This window comes from Pinus tabuliformis, chromosome 6 (assembly GCF_031772625.1).
Source record: "Pinus tabuliformis cultivar Carrire ecotype Pingquan chromosome 6, CPIR1, whole genome shotgun sequence".
NCBI lineage: Eukaryota > Viridiplantae > Streptophyta > Pinopsida > Pinales > Pinaceae > Pinus > Pinus tabuliformis.
The window spans coordinates 122,740,076-122,763,238 of record NC_142292.1 but is presented as its reverse complement, the minus strand read 5'-3'; the positions used below and the strand labels follow the sequence as shown (position 1 = coordinate 122,763,238).

Here is a 23,163-nt window from a genome sequence, read left to right as displayed (position 1 = left end):
ATAGAAATTGCTTATAAAAGCCCTAGTACAATGGACAAAAGGTAGATTTGTCACCATGGTTGGGCAAACCTGTGAAGATCTAAGGATTACTATTTGAAGAACCAAAGGAGTAATCAATTGAGGTAGTTGGTAAGCCCTAGTTCTTTGATTAACAATGGGTTGGATCAGTGATAAGAGGGCAACTTGTTGAGCCCTAAGACTGGTCTCCTTTAGAGCAGCAGAAAGGAAACGTTTCTAGTAGTTTGTGAAGCTACAACAAATCCCCAAGGAAGAATAGGCAGCTGATGTAAGGGATGTATGATTACTTTCGACACAAGCTTGGGCTTGTAGATTTCTCCTCCAAGGTCGAGAGGGAGTGAGTTTGGACACATGGTTCTCCCTTTGTAATGTATTGCGACAGATTAGGATTAACACCCTAAGTACATGGCCATGGATAAGGAGAATGGTGGATTGGATAAGCATATTGGACAAACATTCTTGAGTCATGTACCATGACAGATTAGGATTAACACCCTAAGTACATGGAAATGGATAAGGAGAATGGTGGATTGGACAAGCATATTGGACAACATTCTTGAATCATGTATTGTGAAAGATTAGGATTAACACCCTAAGTTGAATACATGGGTTTGGACAAAGAATGGTCTAGTGGATAGACATTTCCTTGAGGGAAATGGTCCAGTTGAAGACATACGCTAGTAATCCTAGATGGAGTATGTACCTAGGAGAGGCAGTGTGGTGTCTTATTGAATGCCTCCCAACATTGTGCTTTGATCTAGTAGAGAGATATAACGGACTTGTAAAGGCCTTGGTAGTTTGACAATGTTGGTTATGATGATGATATCATTATTGATGCTTATCAATCTGGATCCTCTCTTATACGAATATTTCAACTTGAGATTGTCACATTGAGTAATTATGAATACCTCCCTAGTTAAGAGTGTTGAAAATGTAACTAGTGTCGGTCTTCATAATGTAATACAAATATATCATTGATGTATTTATTATATTCATTGATCAAAGTACGTTCTTCAGGCTTATAGAGTCAAATAAAGTATAAGAAATATTTTGAGTCAAACAAAATGTACTTGTCATGTACCATTTGGACATTTGTAAGAAATATTGTGTCAAAGTCGACCCTCCTTGGGATAAGTCAACCTAGGCCTCCAAGAGCCATCTATTCAACCTCTTGGACAACTATACACGAATGCCAATTTGACCTATTGAAAGCTCATCCATTCAATCTACAACAAGACATCTGAAATCAGTGAAAACGGGAGTCACGACAAGTCAAAAGAGAGAAGAAAATCGAAGTCAAAGGCAAGAAGGAAATTCTCAAGTTTGATCAAAGTTTGACCAAGAAGCAACCCGCAAGTGTGGACTATAATTATGTGCAAAAGGCCGAAATTATGAGGGTGCCACATGGCTGAATTTCGGCCTCCTACCGCAAGACAACAATTTCAGTATGTTGACCAAAACTTGGACAATTTGACTTTTGTTGACTTTGGCAAGAGTTGACCAATTTTTTAGAAGACTTGGAGGAGGGTTGAACTTGATATTTTGGTGGCAGTTTTGTGTCTTAGTCTTAGTCTTGGAAGTCTTATTTTCGATCTTATTCTATAAGAGAAGGATTGGTTGGGTTTTTCCCCTTATGGGGTTTTGCCTTGGCTTGGAGCCTAAATTTTTGTGTCTCTCACTTTTTTGTGATCTTTATAATTTCTTGGAAGATTGAATATTGTATAATTGCTTGATGTAAAAGACTAAAAAGTAACAAGAAGAAGATTAACATTCACTAATAATTATCAAGACAGCGGAATCAAGTCCTATCTACACTCAACTTGGTTTCTCAACATGTAGCTCACAATTTGTTTTCTGCATTCATATAGGAACCCATAGTTATAGACAAGAAAATAGACCTTAGATGAGGTCTTCCTCAATGTTGTTCCCTTTACCAAAGCTTTCCAAGAGTGATTTCAATGTCCTATACTTCACATAAGCTCTGAGAGTTTTCAAGTACAATAGAAACAAGAACTAATTTTTGAAACATTGATAATTACTTCAAATAGTGTAGATCTTCTTTTAGAAATTCCATTTAATCATTAAGCATTTGCACTTCGGAAATTCAACCATAAAAGTACAAGGACAATGAAGATCACAATGCACAAAGAGAACACAAAATCTACCCTGGGAAAAACCACTTGGGGGAAAACCAAACAACCTTTTCCTTGGAGAAATTCTTTAGTTCAACAAAAGATACATCTAATGCAGCTTGTCGACTCTAAGGTCAAACAAACCAACAATACTTATGGTCAAACCTAGTCAACATCCCTCAAATTAAGTCTCCCAATATGCCCAATAACTTGCTCTGATATGATTTTCCCTAGGCCGAAATTCAACCTCTAGAATATGTCTAGAAACTCAACATGTTAAAGTTTTGGCTAACCAAAATATGTTGACCATAAACTGCCCAGAAACACACGTGCAAGCTAAAAGAAAGTGATGTGTGAGAGAGAGAGAGAGAGATGATCTTTGTCCTTTCTGTCCTTTCTGTCCTTCTTGTCCTTCGCTTGGATTCCCAAAAATTGTCTTTCTTGTGTGAGGTTGAATGGTGCCTTTGTGGATGACATCAAATGCCTTTATATAGTGTTTTGCCTTCACAAATGGGTATGTCTCTTCACGGGGGCCGACTTGACTATTTTGGAGCAAAAAATTCAAAATTCAAAATTCAAAATTTTCTCTTTTAAATTTGACATGAAGAACATGTCTTATAATAATTCTTTCAAGAGAAAAATATTAAAAATGCCATGAAGAACATGTCCTAAAAATTCTTTATTCATTACAGGGGCTAGAATATAATTATTGTCAGACCAGGAGTAACTCCAGTTTGGCAGAAAACTGATACGATATATTTTATTAGGTAGCTATTATTATATACAAAGAATGTGACTGCTCAGTTCATCTTCTGATGACTGTTCACATTCCAAATTCACCCAATCGCAGAGGATTAGGTGTCAACATTCCCCCCCTTAATCTGAAGGGATGTTGGTGAGTCCAAGCATCGTTTTGAATCTTTCAAGCTTTTCTCTTCCAAGCGCTTTGGTGAAGATGTCTACAATTTGCTCATTTGTGGAACAATGACGGAGATGGATTGTTTTGGCCTCAACATGATGTCGGATCAGATGATATTTAGTATTGATGTGCTTTGTACGATCATGGAACTTTGGGTTCTTGGCCAACTTTATTGCAGAGGTGTCGTCAATCATGAGTGGAGTTGATTGTACTTGTTTTACTTACAAATCTTCAAGAATTTTTCTGAGCCACACAATTTCTTTCGTTGCTTCAGCTGCTGCCATGTATTCTGCTTCTGTTGTGGAATCTGCTGGAACTGATTGTTTGCGTGATCTCCAAGAGACAACTCCTGATCCAAGACTCATAGCATATCCTGAAGTAGATACCCCAGTTTCTTTGTCTCCATCCAATCAAGCTGAAGTCGTCCACCTGTGTATACTTGATTCCAAGGTCTTGAGTTCCCTTCAAGTACCTTAGAGCTCTTTTTGCAGCAGACCAATGTCCCTCACAAGGATTTTGCATAAACCTGGAGAGGATTCCAACAGCAAATGAAATGTCTGGTCTGGTAGTAGTGAGGTAGATGAGACTTCCTACAAGCTGTCTATACTTTGTTGCATCCTCAAATTCCTTTCTTTCAATAGATGTAAGCTTTAAGTTTTGTTCCAATGGAGTAGAAAGAGGATTGCACTCTGTCATGCCAAATCTGTTTAACAAATCTCCAATGTATTTCTTTTGAGAAAGAAATATGGATTTTAGATGTTGGGTTACTTCAATGCCAAGATAGTAATGAACATAGCCCAAATCAGTGATTTCAAAACTTTTCCCCAATTCCTTCTTTATGGATGCAATGTAGCTTTCATTGTTCCCTATCATTAAAAGATCATCTACATATACCACAAGATATACAACTGTTTTGCCAACTTTCTTGACAAATAAAGTTGCATCATCAAGATCAAAATGATTGAAGTTGAGTTTCAGAAGATGCTCAGTTAGTTTTTCATACCAGGCTCGCGGTGCTTGTTTAAGGCCATACAAGGACTTCACAAGTTTGCATACTTTTTGTTCATGTCCTTTCACAGCAAATCCTTCAGGCTGGGACATAAAAACATTCTCTTTTAGATATCCATTCAATAAGGCAGTTTTTACATCCATTTGATGGACTTTCCAACCGTTCTGAGCTGCTAGTGCAAAGAGTGTCCGGATGGTGGCCCATTTTGCTGTGGGGGCAAAAGTTTCTTCATAATCGACCCCTTCCTTCTGTGCAAAACCTTTTGCCACAAGCCTAGCTTTGTGCTTGTCAAGTGACCCATCAGCTTTGTACTTGTTCTTGTAGACCCACTTGCAGCCAATTGGTTTGGTTCCAAATGGAGGATCAACGAGCTTCCAAGTGCCATTTTTTATGAGGGCATCATACTCCTTTTGCATCGCTTCTTTCCATTCATCATGAGAAGCAGCTTCTTTGAAGGAAGTTGGTTCAAAATCTGTAGACAAGTTCAATTCACAATCATAAGTAAAATCCATATCAACAGGTGAATTAGAGTCATCTACATCACCTCCATTTTGTTGGTTTGAGTTTATGGTTCCTGTTTTTCCAATTTCATCAGGATGAACACTTTCAAGTGTCTTTGTCAGCCACTTCGAATCTTTCCTCTTGTAGAATCTTGAGCAAGATGCTTTTCTTTATGAGCAAGGCACACAGTCTCTTCAGAAGATTCAGGGGTTGTCTTCTTTCCAAAGGCTTTCTCTCTTTTAGCAAACTTTTTCACAAGAGAGTCAAAGGTTATATCTTTAAGATTTCCATTTGCTTGTAAAGATTCAAGATAATTGGAGTAAGTAGGATAAAGTGCCTTGAGAAAAGCAATAAGAGGGATATCCAGCTCAACCTTAGTGGATTTGATATCATGCATTATAGACTTTACTTCAGATGCAAGAGCAAGAGGATCATTATTTTTCAATTCAAGAGTGAAGAATTTAATCATGAGCTGAACAACTTCAAGTGCAGAATGTGAGTCATAGAGTTCTTTCAGCTTTTGTAAAGCTTCAAAGGCAGTTGAATATGATGAAATATGGCGACTTACTTCTTCATTTACAGATGTTGCGATGCATAGGCTTCGTTGTTCTTGTTTTCCCAAATGACGAGCTCTTTGTCTGATGTACGCTGCACTGGGTCATTGTCTCCTTCTTCGACACACACTCCTTTCCACAACTCATTGAAGATGAGGGTGTGTTTTATCATCCGGGACCATTCAGGATAGTTCTCCTTGCCAGTGAGAACTATTCCTACCATAGAGATGATTGAATGCATTCTGTAAAAAAAATACTTCTGCTGATAAAAAAAACTTCTGCTGATATACAGTGAAATTGTACTCAAAAGGGCAAAAAGATTTCAAATACTTTATGCACTATGTTTCTTCAAATCCCTCCAATGTTTATAAAAGCATCCTCATATAATATATCCAACATATTCCATTCTACAAACTCAGTTCATATTCCATTCAACGCATTCAAATGGAAGCCATTCAATATATATACTGGACCATTCTACGCATATACAGACTTGGACGGTCATATCTATACACCCACAACGTTTCCCTGGATGCGCACCACGTTAATACTCAAAAAAAGGCGTTAATATCATTCAAGCCAAACGCACCAAACTGAACTGAGCAATAATTTAAAAACGCGCATTTGAAACAGCACCATTCAAAACTTTATTTGAATCTATATCTGCTTGGCACATGAAATATCTAGGAAGGATATTGCGTTTGCTGCTATATAAAGCTCCACAACACATATAGGAAACTCCAAAAATAAACCACGTCACACTCAAACCCAAAATCACAAAGTTTGTCCTCTTGAAAAACTAAGATGATAACCCAACCAGATTACGACGACTCGACACAACAATAATAAAATTGCACCACTCTTTTTGCGCTAATGATAAAAATAAAGGAGTTTGGTCCCAGTAATGTTGTACGCAAATGAATTCATTTAGCACCACTATCACATTCCAGACACCACTGCGTTTATTGAATTTGAATTGGGACGGATGACCACGGTAAGGTTATCAACCAATATACGGTGCCATACCACGCTTCCGCTGCGCTACCATTCAACACAACATACTATTCAACACTGCATACTATTCCAGAAAAAAAATTCTAACTCCGCACTGCAAATATTTATGAATCACATGGACAAGTACGAGGGAGCTTTCCGTGACCGATTCGGAAATTCAACCCGCCAGCAGTAACGCCCTCGATGGTAAGGCCTATTCCAAGGACGCCGGCTTCCAGGTACACAGGGAAACGTATTTGTTTGAAATAGCATTCAAAACAACGGCAACAACAGCAAACGTATTCAGAAATGCAGTAAAAACGCAATACCAATTCACCTTTGTCAGCCTTCCGCTCTGGACAGAGGCGTTCTTCAAAAAACGCAGACGCACCAAGTAATCATTCACCAAAGTAATCCTTCAGAGGACAGAGGCGTGAGGCAATGAATTACAACGCAGAGGACAGAGGCGTTGAGGACAGTGCTCAGGTCAGAACGTCAGAGGACAGCGTTCAGTGGGCAGTGCTCAGACCAGCGTACAACCCACAGTAGCAAAAAATTAAGGGAGTTACAACTATTTTGAGAATCTGGCTCTGATACCATGTCAGACCAGGAGTAACTCCAGTTTGGCAGAAAACTGATACGATTTATTTCATTAGGTAGCTATTGTTATATACAAAGAATGTGACTACTCAGTTCATCTTCTGATGACTGTTCACATTCCAAATTCACCCAATCGCAGAGGATTAGGTGTCAACAATTATGAAGATCGGCTATAACTACAACAATTCAACAAAACCTTCACCCCAAAAGCTAAAACAAAAGGTAAGCTTCCAAGAACCAAAAAGTAGGAGAGAGAATATAGGTATGGTGAAGGAAAGTTTAAAATGAAGGGTCACTTGAAGCAAATCTAGAGTTAAATAATGACTATTAAGAAGAGAACAGTAGGGAAAAGGATCCACATGAAAATGGTAGAAATTTTGAAGAAATATCCAAAACCAAGAAAAGAATAGGTAGACTACATTGGTAAACAAGAACAAAAACTGTAATGAAAATATGGACTTGCAATGTTTATAAGGGAAACTATCCACAAATGACCATAGAGAGAAAAAAAGTTAGTGTCTAGTCTCACTTCAAAGATCAAAAAAAAAATGAGACTTGATAAAACCAAGAAAGAAAACAAGCAGCTTTGATGTGTTTTTCTTAATACAAGTTTTGCTATTGTTAAAAAATTAAGCTACCATTCAAGGTTAGATGTTTTAAATGCAAATCAATAGTTGTCATAAATGTTTCTCAATGTAAGAATACTCCATAAGAAGACTGAAATGAGAATATGGACTCACCCTGTGTAGAAGGCAAGCTATCCCCAAGAACTTGAAGAGGAAGAAGACACCGCAGTCTTATTTCATTTCAAAGATCAAAAACAAAAGGAAGGAGTATAAAACCCACACTGGGAATAGATCAACTAAAAAAGAAAACAAGCAGCTTTGATGTGTTTTTTCTTAATAAAAGTTTTTGCCATTATTAAAAAATAGACTAGCATTCATTGTTAAAAGTTTTAAATGCAAGTCAATAGTTTGTCAAAAATGTTTCTTAATGCAATCATGCCATAACGAAGGCTAAATGAATATCTGAACTAGCAGGTTTGTCGCATGAATTCATTTTACTCTCATCTGGGTTCCATGGGTTTATTCTAGCTCTACCCTGTACACGAAGTATATGTCTACATTTCATATGTTACAACAGCGCACAAGGAAATAAAACTGTTATCTTGGGGAAATAAGTCTTGAAAAGCTGCAAGTATCTTCCAACGTTGCATTCCTTTATATACATTTTATCAAATCAAATACATAAGAATCCCTCTTTCCCCTTTTCCACACCATGATACTAGGAAGATCCAAAGCACTGAGAAAAACGACCTTGTATCATTTTAGAAAAGTTCTACTATATGGATCCCAACAATAATAACCCCATTCATTCTAGGATCTCATGGAGATTATCATCGGCATTACTAGAAGAATCCATGATGGCATGTAAGTCACAGGATTATACATCATATAAGTAGGACGGCTTAATACTATCAGTGAGATCCCATTTCAACAATTAAAACATGACCGTAAATCCATTAGTTAAGCAATTTGATTTGAAATATATATAAGTTAGAACTACTCACTAATCTTGCAGCAAATGATTACTCCTAAAGGTCCAACTGCGGTCGAACAAGAATGCTACTATCATGGTTAAAAGCACATGATGCCTACTAACTCTTTGCATTGCATCATCCACAAGCTTGTCATAAATACTTGACAAAATTTTATTTTCTGAAGTTACCAATTCCAACTCTGGCTAAAGTTGCACGAGATGCCAAAAATACTGAACCACTTGCCTTCATTTAGAAGTTTGTCTAGCATGTATATCATATATATCATCGGTTACTCAAGAATTTTCTTAATTGGCAATAGTTTGCTTCAGCAAGCAAACCATACGGGATTATCTTATAGGGATCACAAGGCCTGCCATTTCACACTTCAGAATTAGTCATTTACAATCATTCCAATCTTCTTAGTGCAGTTACAGTTGAGTCATCAAAAAGTAGCACCGAAACCCAGCAACTTTTATTTTAAAATCAATGTCAATTCAGAAAATCGTTTACTTTCCTCTGTGAAAAATACAAATTTCTAGGAAAAATGTCAAGTTCTGAACAACTACGCAACATTCAGAAGATAGAACTAGAGTTTCTTTCGATTTAAAATTGATCCCCGTAAAACGTCCTTGACAAAAGTTCTAAAATTTCAGCATGTTATTACCTATCACACAAGTGAATTTGAATTAAACCCTCTCCGTTTCCACAGCTAAACTGTATTTACCATACTCTGTAGAAGATTTGCACTGTAAAGATAATTAAGTTGCTTATCCAGTAGACTACGTGTTGGAAAAGCCAAAATTTTTGAACAAGCCCTGTTGAACATGCAACTAAATGTCAGTCAGTGTTAAGGATTCAATAACTAGTCCAGTGCTTGAAACTAACTCAAGTTTTATATATGTGAGCATTTCTCATGCATGGTGTTTGCATTCCCGAATATTACCTTTGGATCTATGATCCCATAAGCAATACAGTAATGCTCCTGAAGATCACACAACAGTGAATAATATAATTATTAGAAAACAAGTTCCAGACAAAACAAATTTGAAATTTCTTGTAGTGCCAAAAGGGGCACTGATTTCAAAAACTATAAATTTAAAGAAGTCTTTGCATCATCCTACTTGTGACCCAACTTTGGACCTCAAGTGTGGTTTCAGTAAACCATTTGTTATGCAGTACAGAGTAACAGATGTCAATGGTTAATATTGACTCTACCACATGTTTCTCATAGATGAACCAATACATCAAGCCCTTTCCAAAATAATGAATCAATGAATTCTAAAAGGTTTTCAATAAACGCATGACCCCTTTATTATCAAAAGAATGAGAAGGGATAATATGAGAAGAAATTCATATATGTTTTTCTCTGAAAGTGAGTTCTTTATCGTAGCATCTATTATAAAGAAATTTCCTTCCAATATTTAGTACTTTTGCATCTCTTTGGTATTGCAACATTAAGATACTGAATTGTTCATTCCCTTACAGATTTTTCCGTGTTTATTGTGCCAATAATTGACAGAACTTCTATTGGAACATTTCTTCATATCTCCATATGTTCAGAAGCAACTCTTTTGTTTCAAAATATTGCACAACTGCTGATAGCCTGCAATACGAATAGCAATTAGAAGCTTGCTTCCTCTCCCTACTCCCAACAGACCTTATGCTCTCAAAACTTAAAATTTAACCAATCCTAGGTCTCACCTATTTCTTTCTTAGACAAACTAGAGCATCAGAGTTGTCTTGCTCATGTGTCAAGGTTGCTCCTCTATTAAAATAATCTTAGGTTGGATTGCAACTACCTTAGGAGTTAGAACCCACTATAGAGGATTGTGCCACATCAGTCTTTAGGTCTTCCCCAATCAAAGATGGATGGGATCATTCCTTAGTGACGGCTTGTTACCCCGCATGTTAGCAAAGGTATGTTATGAATATAATTCATAACAAGTAAATAAATAAAATAAATGTAAATATTAAATAAATAAACATTGATTATGTTAAATAGTCATTAAGTTAAGTGAAAAAACATGTCTAAAAGACATGCACTGTCACAAAAGGACACCTGCTTAAGTATATATATGCGGGTCCTCATTGTAACATTCATCACTTATACATTTTATATATATTAATAAATTATTATTTTAAATACCTCGTGTATTTTAACATATTAAGTCTTCAAGCTATCAGTTATCTTGCTTCAGCCATAGTTTTTATGTTTCAATGGTATCAGAGCCATGGCACACATAGAATGATGCGAGTCTTTGAGCGTTGTTCGCCGCACAATGCGCCATTACATTCACGTCCTGAATGCGTTGAGCAGTTTAGTAAAATTCAAGAAGCATTTCAGCGTTTAAAAAAATCATATGTAGAAGTTAAAGCATGTCGAAAGGAAATTGATAATAGGGAAGATGATAGCGACCATAAAGAAGATATTGATAATGATGAAGAAGAAGATTATGTAGATCAAAATGATGATCCAGATGAAGATGATGTGGATGAGGACTATCTTGAGAAACAAGAAAGATGTGAGGCCGAATTTCTGTGGGAATCTGAGATGATTGAAAGTTTAAAGCAAGCTGAATTAGATGACAAATCTTCTAAGTCAGAAGGAAATAGAGAAATTACATTGGAGATGCCTACATATGTATCTAACACTACACCAGACACTTACTCCTTGGTCCACACAAACATTCCAGGTCCAGTGTATAATTGTCCAGAGACAAGTGAAGGCAAGGTTGTTGTAGATGGCCTGGGGTACCAAAAGTATGATGCCAAACCCAGTTTGAATCACAAATATATGGACACAACAAAAAGGTCGAAGATAAAGGAATGTTCGGGGAATGATCTAAACAAGCCACAAACGCTGAATATGACAGTGCCTGGAAATGAAAACGGGACTGGCCTCTTTTTGAGAAATCAGCAAAATAAAAAAGTAAGAATGGATCCTGATAAGCTTCAAGAGGTCTTGTTCGTTCTTTTTGGAAAGCAGCCACTTTATAAATTCACTGAAATTGTCAGTCAGACAACCCACGTGACACCATCGCACGCCCTTGACTCTGTTTCCCTGTCAACAACTTTGTCACACCGTTGGTCGTACCATATCTGCTGCCGCCATCCATTCCGTTGACCATCGATATGAAGCCAGTTAAAATAGCGAACACCCAAAAATTGTGCCGGTCTAAAAAACCGTGCCTTTTGGAACCACGATTAGTTAAGTTATATTTACACCGTTATATAAATTTCACATATTTCAATCAAAGGAAAATAAGAATTCCTCTCAAGAAACCTCTTTCTACATCGATTTTATACCATAGTATGGACGAAAGGAAGGCGCAGGCAAATTTGAATTTCGAAGGAGAGGAAGACTGGGATGTTGAGCTGATACAAGAGTTCGTTCGCAAAGAGGAGGAAGCCATTGCTGCCAAAAAAACAGCGACACAGGATCAGGCATTTTCGCAGCAACTAACAAACTCTAATTTTTATGGCTTCAACTTGGCCCATTCGCATCGTTTTTTATTGATCCGCACCTGCACTGTCCAACGCTCCACCCATCCAGCTCCCCTGTCCACGTTGTTGCACTATCCACAGCCAAAAGCCACCGCATTCCTCTTCACTGCTCCACACCTTCCACCGCAATCCTCTACCACTGTAACCGTAGCCATATTCCATGGTCGGGACACAGCAGCGAAGCCGCATATCCATGGGCACTGTTCCCACTACGACAAAGAATCTGCAAACCTGTTAAACCCGATAATGTTGTCCGTTTCCAAACAATGTGCCCCTAATCAACGACAAGAGGTGGAGTATGGCACCGATTCGTACATGGTCCTGCGGGCAGCAAATTGGTTCGGTGCACCGGTTCGTATCGGGCAATACATAAGTCAATGGACATAATGACGTTTCACTTATCAAAATATAAACCAACATATATAGTCATACTATTAATTTAATTAATTAAAAACTATTTAATTAATTAAATTAAAATGAAAAAATATTATTATTAAAAAAAACTATATAAAAAAATTGTTATTATTTTAAAAAAAATATATTAAAATAAAAATAAAAATTTGGAGTTATTTAAAAAAATATTAGAGTTGGAAAAAAATAAAAATTATCGTTATTAAAAAAAAATATAGTTATAAAAAAAAATCTTATTAAAAAAAAAACTAAGAATAAAAAAAATCTTATTAAAAAAAATAAAAAAAATAGACATAACCCTGGGTTCAAGAGTAGAAATAACTCTGGACTCAAAATAGAGTTACTAGTGAATTATAGAAGCTAAGGTACCAGTGACGGCGAGTTTCCATATGCCGAGACAACAACTGCAAAGACAATTGCCAGCAATATAGCTTTGAGGACAAAGCTTCTGAAGGAAGGGGCTATGTTATGAATATAATTCATAACAAGTAAATAAATAAAATAAATGTAAATATTAAATATTGATTATGTTAAATAGTCATTAAGTTAAGTGAAAAGAACACATGGTATATATGTGGGGGTCCTCAATGTAACATTCATCACTTCTACATTTTATATATATTAATAAATTATTATTTTAAATACCTCATATATTTTAACATATTAAGTCTTCAAGCTATCAGTTTTCTTGCTTCAGCCATAGTTTTTATGCTTCAAGGTACATATGAACACTTTGTAGTGTTTCTTTACAGTATTTATCACCACCATAGTAAGCCCAATGTCAAAAGTTAAAAGCAATGTAAAAGCCATGTGAGGCCCTGTATTAGGTATCCTAGACCTTGTGTCTTCCCACTGAGTTTGTATCTTGTTGTTTTGGTTGGACCGTGGCTAGTTCCTTGAGGTTTACTTCAGGTTCCTTTCATCCTGTACAAGATTGGAAGGCCTTAGGTGATCTTTCTTGAGGAATCATGGTTTTGTGGAAGCCTTCATTTGTAGGGGTGATCACCGATGTATGGGTCAGTCCAATGCGTGCCAATGTGCACCTATGCCTTAACCACATGGTTGCAATCTATAGGGTCTACTGTCGCATAGAATGTCTAGGCACCGCGACAGTGGCTCAGATCGGAGGTTGTCACACTGATCCTCAATCTCTCCGTTTAAGTTGTCTCCCTACAGCAGGTTAAGGGGGGTAGACCCTACAGAAATGGAATGAAGGAGAACTAGTTGGTTCGGGAGACAAAGTGAAACGATCAAGTATTTGATTAAGATTTAGCAAGACTTTAGGATTTGATTAAATTTAAATGATTGATACCAGTGCCTTATGGAGTCAATGATCTTGCTAGGGAAATTAATACCAAGTAATCGATTAGCAACTATTGCTTAAATGAATGACTATCTTATATGAAATGCAGATCCTAAAACTAATGTGAGATGCAAGAATCTTGGTTCATTTTAGTTTAATGCCTATCTAAGTTTAAACCCTTCGATCTTTTCTATATTGAACCTGATTTCGTAGTAAGTGGCGGAGAGAAGATAAGGTGAAGCACACTAAGGTGTGATTAACAATACCTCGGTGCCTCCAGCGCTGTAGAGAGTTGTGGCTCTAACGACTGCAAAGTCACCATTTTAAGTACTATTAAAAGCAGGCTTCTCAAGCAAAGATGGATGGGTACCTATCTCTCTATCGACCAAGCTTATGCTTGAAAGTAAATTTTAATTATGCAAAACTAACTTAATATGCAAATGCATGGTATGATAAGATGAAGATAGACTCGAGGATTAGAAACGCTTGTATCGCAAAAGCTCTTAATCACCAAAATGAAATGTCACTTTACTAGATGAAGACTTAAAAGATAAACCCTTTAAAATATCGCAATTAAACCACAAGCTTACTTCAAATCTTTTTTGATACAGTTATAGCTCAAAGAGAACAAAAAAAATCTTTACAATCTAATATCAATGCCAACAAAAATACTTGGCTTCGGAACAAAAGATATGCAATTTATCACAATTTTATGACAGAGTACTTTGATAATTGTGTTAAAATTTGGGTCCCAGAGGACAAGTGGTTCCCTAAGGCTTTGATCTTTGGCCTAGGGAAAAGTGTCCAAATTTATTTGTACTTTTCTCCTAAAGTGACTTGATAAGTGGTAAAGTCAATTTAATTTAAAAGTGACAAGTGGTAAAGGTACATTCTAATTTAAAGGTGACTTTATTAAAGTCAATGAAGAATTAGAAAGTGAAAAAGTGACTATGGAAATAAAAGGCTAAGTGGGTCTTTATTTAAGTGAATGAGTTAAAAAATAGAAAGTGAGAATTAAATGCATATTTTTCTCATCCCTAGATCTAAATGAATCTCAGCCATTAGATCTTAGGGTAACCCAAAAGGTCACTTAGAGAGTAAAAGGAGAAGAGAAGAGAAAAAGATCAATTCATTCTTTCATGAGCATTTGATAGAAAAAGAAGAGAGAGCAAGAAGAAAATTTCTTAGTGAGGAAGTGAAGGAGAGCAATAAGAAGACATTTCAGCAAATCTGGGCAAAAGCATTTATTGGCACGCATCCCAAGGCAAAACCGTACAGCAGGAGAAAGGCACAAAAATCGAGGAAAAGGGACAGCAATAAGGGAACAAATTTCGAAGCAGTTTTGGGCATGATTTTCGAGGCAGTCGTACTATTGAAATCTGTATGCTCTGTTCTGGGCACGAATTTCGAGCCAGGCCGTACAACATTTAATGTTGTTTTATTGTTGGAAAAAATTATGTTTTGGCTAACTGGCACGATTTTCAAGGCGGAGTTCAAGCACAAAAATCGAGCTAAGTTGTAATTTGTGGTTGCTGGAATTTTTACTATGTATTTCAGTTTCTCTGTAAAATCATTTTCAAAAATAAAGAAGAGCTCTCAAACTGGTTTTCCCCAAGATTTGTAGGGGGTTTTCCCAGGGTCACATTGACTAAAAATCACTGTGTTATTTTTTGTGTGTGGTTGTCATAACTTTGTTGTGTTTTATTTCTGCAATTTCAGCAGTTGAGAAATCTCTAAATTTGTGTTTTCAGAAAATATTGTCATTTCCATATTTTAGAATTTTTATCATGCTTGGATTTAAAACTAAATGCTGGAGTGATAAGGAAAATCGATAACCGGAGTGGGGGTTTAAATTCTTCGAATTGCTCGAAGTATTCACAAAATATTTAATATGCAATGGACATCAAATAATTCAAACAATTAATATCGTTGTTGTGAAAATCGCGATTTTATCGTTTTATTGCGCTTTTTCCAATAAAACGATTTTATCACGATTTTTATACGAATTTATCGCAGGTAATTTTTTTTGCGCGATTTTTATGAAATTATCGCGATAAATTCGAATTTATCACGATAACAATCGAAATTATCGTGGGGGTCTCCAACAACGAGGTTTCAACAGCGAGGTTTTATAATGTTTTTTTTTTTTGTTTTTTTAAGAAATCATTTGCACAGTCGGGGCAGCGAGGTTTTATAAGGGATGCTAAATGTTCGAAATGCAATTTTTTTTGAAAGAAACAAATAATTTTTGAGTGGGGCAGCGTAATGATCAAGTCTACACCCTAGTATTGGTATGTTATTCATGGTAATGTTAAATTCTTAAAGTAAAAGTGACATTCTCCTTAAATTTCGACTCAGGATGTTTGAGAGTGGTTCCAGCCTCATTGGATTTCATATGGAGAAAGTAGAACTTGAGATTTCATTCAAAATGCAACAGACTTATCAGCTTTTCAAAATTTCAGGATTGGGAGATTGTAATGTTTCTAGGTGACACCACCTGCCCGGGCTACCCCTGCTACCAGTAGAGGATGTGGTCTACCTCCTATAGCTCCTACTTCTAGTTCTTCAACTTCTAGAGCATATCAGACTCCACTGCCAACTCCATTAGCACTAGCATCTACATCTAGAAGGAAAGGGAACGCTGTGCCATTTTCTCGCAAAAGGGGCAGAGGAAATCAATAGGATTAGACTTTAGTTATTTTTTTCATTTTATTGTATATGACATTATGACATGATGAGATACATTATTATATTTTTTGTTGATATTTTGAGGCTGAGTTGGGACTCAGGAGTCAGGACTTACTATTCAAGACATGATTCAATGTTGTGTGATTTTAGCACTAGAAATGATATTAAACATCTTATATATTAGTTCTTTTATCATATTTATGTGTCAATGTATTTATTCTATGTTGTAGATAGTTTAGATATTAAAAAAATTGAAAAAAAAATGAATATTTTTGTACCAAAAGATTTTTTCCCGATAATTACGATTTTTTCCGATTTTTTCCTCGCGCCGATATTATCCCAATAACGATTAATGCAGCAATGATTAATATGACGATCAATCTCAATAGATGCAAAATATTCTAGCAATTAAATTTTGAAAGATCTAAATATCTTGAAAAGCCATGAAATTCAAATGCTAAGCAATTCACAATCCTAGAATTAAAATGATTTTTCTTTAGTGACCCAAATCTAGAAAAAATTGTCTTTTTTCTATAATCAATTTTTAGATATGATTCTAAAACATAAATTGTGCTTGACAATAGAGAAATCAATACCACAAAATTTTACACTTAAAATGTTACACTTAACACAAAAAAGACACCAAGGAACTTTAGATTAGAATTTAGTTATCCCTTAGGTAAATTTTTAATGTGCTAAGCTTATGAAGCAAATTTAATGTGGCAGTTAAATTTTTTGATGTGACCAAAAATAAAAATCAAAAGACCTTAATTAAATATAAAATTTTAATGGACCGTATGGCCACATAAAAATTTATTTGTTTAAATGTGAAAGCCTAAATTCTCCTTCTGATTTATTTCATTCGCAATTCCAAAGTCACCAATTTTTTTTAAATTTTTTAGTTTTTTAATATTTTAAATGTTTTAAGCAAAATCAAAATAAAAATAAAAGAAAGAAAATCAAAACAAAAATCAAAATCGTAAGTTAAAATAAAAAAATGTAAAAACAAAACAATTAAAATTAAATCAAAATAAAAGAAATCGAAAAGTCATAACAAAAAATAAAATTGAATTTGATTAAAGTTTAATCCTAACTAAAGTTTAGAACCAAAGTAAAAAAAATCAAAAATAAATAAAAAACCAAAAGAGTTAACCCTAACGCATAAATCAAACATAAATGAATTAAAAGAAGGGTCGAATTGTTTGAGTGTTGTGCAGGTGTGGGCGAGAGGCAGTGGGAGGAGCTCAATGGAGGAAGAGACCTAGGTCGAGACGCAAGTTGAATGAGGAGAGGAGAATGGTTGAGGAATGCAGCGCGAAGGGAGATAAGGGGATACACACACGTTTTTTGCAGCAAGGGAATGAGAATGGACACGGAAAAGAGAAGCTAAGGAAGAAGAATACAGGGCCGGGGGCTAAGGAGAGGCAGGTCTACTCGACAGCAGAAGGTGGCAGCGTTAGGGAGAATGGTGGCAGAGGAGAATGGGTGAGGGAGAAGGAGCTGCGAGGGTAAAGGAGGACGCAGGTCGTATGGGAGTAAGGTAGTGCGAGGAGCAAGGGGATGTGGGGAGCCGACGACGATGGAGGAAATGAGAAGACGTGGGCAGCAGTAGGATTTCGATGGATAAAATGCGGGTTATGGCAACCACGAGAGTTTGCAGCGACGGAGAAATAATGGGTTTCAAATAATAATAATAAATAAATGAAAAATCGAAATTTCGAGCAGATGGAAAACCTCAGGCAACAGAGAAAAGAGAGGCTTCCAGGGAAAAAATGGTGGCCTCAAAAACTCCAGAACAAATCCAGAAAAAATTTAATTTCAAACCAGTATATTTTTTTTGCTTCAGATTTCCTTCCAAGAGAGACTTATAACCACAGATTTAAATTTTTCAAACCCTCGAACTGTAAAAAAAATAATGCCCCTGCAAGATGAGATTGAGGCCAGATCTTACCCTCCAGGGCCTATATCTGGCTTCAAATGAAATTTCCTTTCAGATCTGCAGCTGCAAAAAGAAAAATAAAACACCCAGAAACAATATATACATGAAATTAAAAACCCCAAAAACCCAGAGAAATAATTACAATAATTACAAGCTAAAAGCCCTAAGTAGTCAGATCTATCATTATCCGCACATAAATTAAAAGATCTTTTAAATTTTAAAAGGAGGTGCTAACTTGGAATCCTTAGTGCATCACAAACAAAAAATTTATGATAAGCTCGGAGTTAATTTAGCTGGGCTCTTCAGAAAATACGAATTAGAACTTGGTTGGTCCAACTATAAACTTCCCCTAATGCCCAATGATCTAAATCAAGACTTCCCTGCAAAACTCGAACCAGCCATTAAAAATAGAGCGAGAAAATAATAATAAAACTTAGACAAATAGAGATATCTGCTATTACGTTCAAAATTCAAATTATTATTCAAACTCCAACGACAGAGCAAGATACTTATACTCAAATCACTCTTCAGAAGCTATCATCAATGGCTTTAAAAAAAATTATGCATGAAAATGAAACATCTTATAGCGTTTCCATGAAGCATGAAAATGAAACATCTTATATCGTTTCCATGAAGAGTAACACAAGCAAAAATTTAACCCCAAAGTCTTTCCTTATTATCCAGAAAAAAGATTACACCTGAGCTTCTTGTCAAGCACGCGACTCAGAGATCGGATGAAAAACAGACTGACGCAAACCTCTAATTCATAGGTAAAATCTCCCATGGCTAGTTGGCTTGGTCCTTGTCAAATTAATCTCAACCGTTCATAAAGATTTAATTAATCTTTAATCATCACCATCAAAATTATTTAATTTTGAGGAAAGATCGAATTTACCATTTAATTGATTTTTAATTAACTCAAAATTAATTATTTTGAGTTAATTTCCTCAAAATTTTGATTTTGACTTAACCACCCAGGCCCAAGGGTCTAAAATTTCTTGATTTCTTCAATATTCCCTTGGTCGGGAACCTCCAAATTTTAACCTCTTTAAAACCCACGAATTTCACCATTGGAGAAATTAAATTTTTTTTTTCCGGGGAAAAAATCAAAACTTTTTATTAAGAGCGATAAAAAGTTTTACAAGCGATTGAATCATATGCCACCACATCTGGCTCAGGAGTCTGCTGTTCTGCTCAACATTTAAGGAGTTGTTCTGCTGTTCTGTTGGACACGAAACCTTTACATTCAACCTCCCAACGGAGGTGCAAAAGCAACCATGTAGCATATATGCGAAACAAAAACTGGGGTCTCCTTCAACAGAAGGAAAACAACCCCAAAATACAAAAAATATATGTCTTAAAGCCCGTGAGCAGTTCCAAAACGGAGAGAAATTAAAAAAACTCTGTTTGCTATGTTTTTAAATATGCTGCTACTGATAACAAGAACTAAAGAAAACAAAGCTGGAAAAAACATAAATATACATATAATATATAATGCCGCTACAAAACTGTTGTCAAAATAAAGCTAGAGGTCAGATGTCAAAGAGACTGTGCATAAGGAGGCATATTTGATCTGACTGAATGCCCCTGTCTGATCTCTTCTATGACCCAGATGCCCATATCCTGTTGTACACCAGCTTTAGATAGTTGGTCTGCTTCTTCATTCTTGTCCCTGTAAATGTGGCAGATAGAAAAAATATTAAAAGATGCCTTTAATAAGAAAATTTCTTCCACTAGAGTCCTCAATATCTGATTATGACAAGATGCTTTTCCATTGACCCAATTTATGACATTAAGAGAGTCCCCAAAAATCTGTATCATGTTTATGTTTCTGTGAAGAAGCCAGCATAAAAGGTAACGAAGAGCTGATAATTCCGCATAGTTATTAGTGCCATAACCCAGCCCAACAGAAGCTTTTAGTGAGTGATCAGGATCGATATGTATGCACAGGCCAGCTCCCGCCCTGTTATTTTGTGAAGCCCCATCAAAAAAACCCCAAGGGATGCCTTCCTGAATGTTGATTTGTTTTTGCTTTTGCTTAGGATCTTTTTGCTCAGGGGGCGGTAATGCAGAGTAAATGGCCGCTATGTTAGTGGCAATGACGAAAGAGGGAATGTCCTTGTCTTGAAAAATGCTTTTATTCCTGGCAAGCCATATTCCCCAGCAGAATATGAGAGGCAGGTTTCTCAGGTTTCCATCAGGAAAGTCTTGCCACCATTTTCTCCAAGCTGACTCCAAAGAATCGAGACCCCACCTAGCATTTATCTTGAGCAGCGTAGTGACCTCCTCCCAGATCTGTCTTGTGAAAGCACAAGATATGAAAAGGTGGTTTATGGATTCATCATCTGACTTGCACAGTGGACATCTACCAGGCCCAACTAAGAATCTTGCCTGTAGAATTTCCCAAGTTGGGACCTTCCTTTTTAAGATACACCATAGAAAAAGTCTGGCCTTTGCTGGGCTTTTGAGTTTCCACAAATTTTTGGCCCACCAATCCGGAATGCCCCAGCCTTTCTTTCCCATCAAGAAAAGGTATCCATCTTTAGGCGAGTAATCCCCTGTTTTACTCTGGGCCCAAAGCAAGCAGTCAGGTTCATCTTTTATCCTGACATTTGAACGTTGAAGTTCTTTTATGAAAACCTCCCACTCAGCCTTCCACCTGACATTTATTCCCAAATCGACATCATCCTTCCAAGCCTGTCCCCAAATAGTAGACTGTCCAACCTTCTCCACCTGATTTAGTGATGTAATACCTTTACTGTCCAGATGTCTGAGAAGTCCAGGTGACAGAGCATAATCTTCATTGCATCCTACCCAAGGGTCTCTGCCAATCCTGATGAGTCTACCATCACCAACTTTCCAAGCTAAGCCTTGTTCGATCACGGAGAAAGCTTCCACCGTGGCCTTCCATATGGCAGAAGCATTTTTTATCTTCTTGTTTTGACTCCGAATCCAGTCTTCCAAGGGGATGGGGTCAATGTATTTCCTTTTTACCACTCTTGTCCATAAGTTTTCCATAGTTATTAGCCTCCATCCGGATTTAGCAGCTAAAGAGAGACTGAATTCTGGAAGTCTTTTAATGCCCCATCCTCCCCATTCTTTTGGTCTGGCCACTTTGTCCCAAGCCACCCAAGGCAGCACTGAGGATTCCTTTGTGCCAGCCCATAGAAATCTACTGCATATTTTCCTGATTTTCTCCAGCACTCCTTTGGGGATCCACGTCAGGGCAGCCCAGTATACCGGAATAGCTAGAAGAACTGATTTAATAAGAGTCAGCCTCCCAGCTCTGGATAACCACCTGAAGCTCCAATGTGATATTCTAGCTTCAATTTTGGCTATGAGCCAGTTCCAATCCTCTTTTTTGTAGCCAACAGGCTTTAACCAGAATCCCAAATATTTGAAAGGAGTATCCAGGGGCTGAATAGGGAATGGAAATAAATTAGCCAGACTGTTCCTTTCCCTTCTTTCAAAATCTGCCACACAAGCTTGGGACTTTCTTGAGTTAATCTGCATTCCAGTAGCTTTAAGGAAGAGATCAAAAATGCATTTTAATTCCTTTAGTTCATCAGGGGAGCCATTAGTGAAAATCAAAATATCATCAACAAAAAGGAGGTGTGTGATGAAGAGATTGATTGCTACCTCTATACCCTTTACCTTTTCCGTCCTTCTGGCTTTATGAATTAGTCTGCTTAGTCCTTCTGCCACAAGAAGGAACAGAAGGGGTGATAAAGGGCACCCTTGCCTTAATCCCCTCTGACTGTTGAAGAAAGAGGAGGCCGCACCGTTAACCAGAACTGCAAAACTGACATTTGTGATGCACCCCATGATCCAGCTAACAAAAGAATAGTTGAAGCCGAGATGTGTAAGCAACATCCGCAAATAGAGCCAACTGATCCGGTCATATGCTTTGGATAAATCAATTTTGAGCACAACTCCCTTCTTTTTCTTCATCCTGATACTATGAATAACCTCCTGGGCAACCCCAATGGCTTCATGAATTTGTCTTCCATCCAGGAATCCAAATTGTTCCATCGATATGTTTCGAGATAGAATTGGAGCTAATCTGAGAGCAATAACCTTTGCAATAATCTTGTAGATGCAGTTACACAAGGATATTGGCCTGAAGTCTTCGAAGCTTTCCGGATCATCCTTCTTCGGAATAAGAGCTATAAAAGTTGAGTTGAAGGGTCTATAGACTGCTCCTTTCTGTCTCGACTCTTCAACTACTTCAGTTATTTCTGTTCCCAATTGATCAAAAAAATGGAGGAACAGCTCTATTGTCCAGCCATCTGGGCCTGGGCTCTTGTCCTTGCCCATGAGCTTCATAGCTGCTTCAACCTCCTCCTTTGAGACCGGGGAGGACAGAGCTTCTGTTTCATCTTCCTCAAAATTAATTAAATTTCTAGCTTAGGATTTAATTTAATTTTGCCAAAAAATTTAATTAATTGGCTGATGAGGGGATTAATAATTTTTCCAACCCTCTAATATTTAGCCATTGTGTCTAATTATGAGGGACCATGCACTAAATAATTTTTACATCAAGATTTTACATTTCAATACATGAAGGGGGAACACCCGTTGATTATAGACCCTCACATTTACCTGTTTCTGTGACACAAAATATAATCCAGTAGACCAAGTGACTTTTAATCAAATAATCTAGCCAGTTAGCTAGGATTATTCCCAAATCACTTTTACATAGGCTTGATCTAAAACACTAAGGTTCGCATAAGATCATAGCGACAAAATCCACTCTAGCTTTGGGGTGAGGTTGGAGGGAAAAACTCTACCGATCATTTGTGTCTAGAGACACAAATGAATCGGTGAGGCAAAAAACCTCCTAGAATGAAGATTGTCTCCAAAACCATAGGTTTACCTAGGTTGTTACATACAGGCGTAGTCAAACTAAGATTATTTACATTTTACATATGCAAAGTGGGTTGACATCTTTATAAATTTGTTGACTAATGATGAAATCTGAAAGGTGCAGATACTCGAACATGATGGACCCCTTTTGCCAAAAAAGGGGTGTACTGCTATAGGGTCGTTAAC

The 23,163-nt window shown here is 36.8% G+C and overlaps 1 protein-coding gene across 2 annotated transcripts in view; it reads right to left on the bottom strand.

Annotated features, from left to right (window-relative positions):
- Positions 1–8,244: 8,244 nt before the first annotated feature.
- LOC149257644 (leucine carboxyl methyltransferase 1 homolog) overlaps positions 8,245–23,163 on the bottom strand; it is a 247,296-nt gene continuing 232,377 nt past the window's right edge. The window contains exons 12-14 of one of the 2 annotated variants that reach the window (XR_016256758.1): positions 9,210–9,248; positions 8,931–9,081; positions 8,245–8,636 (exon numbers count right to left, since the gene is read on the bottom strand). Coding sequence is in view for 1 of the 2 variants with exons in the window: in XM_089414497.1 (XP_089270623.1) it covers positions 9,046–9,081; positions 9,210–9,248 (75 nt within the window). In the remaining variant the exon portion in view is untranslated. Of the gene's footprint in view, positions 8,637–8,715; positions 9,082–9,209; positions 9,249–23,163 lie in introns of those variants that run through there. The other variant, XM_089414497.1, reaches the window with a different exon arrangement.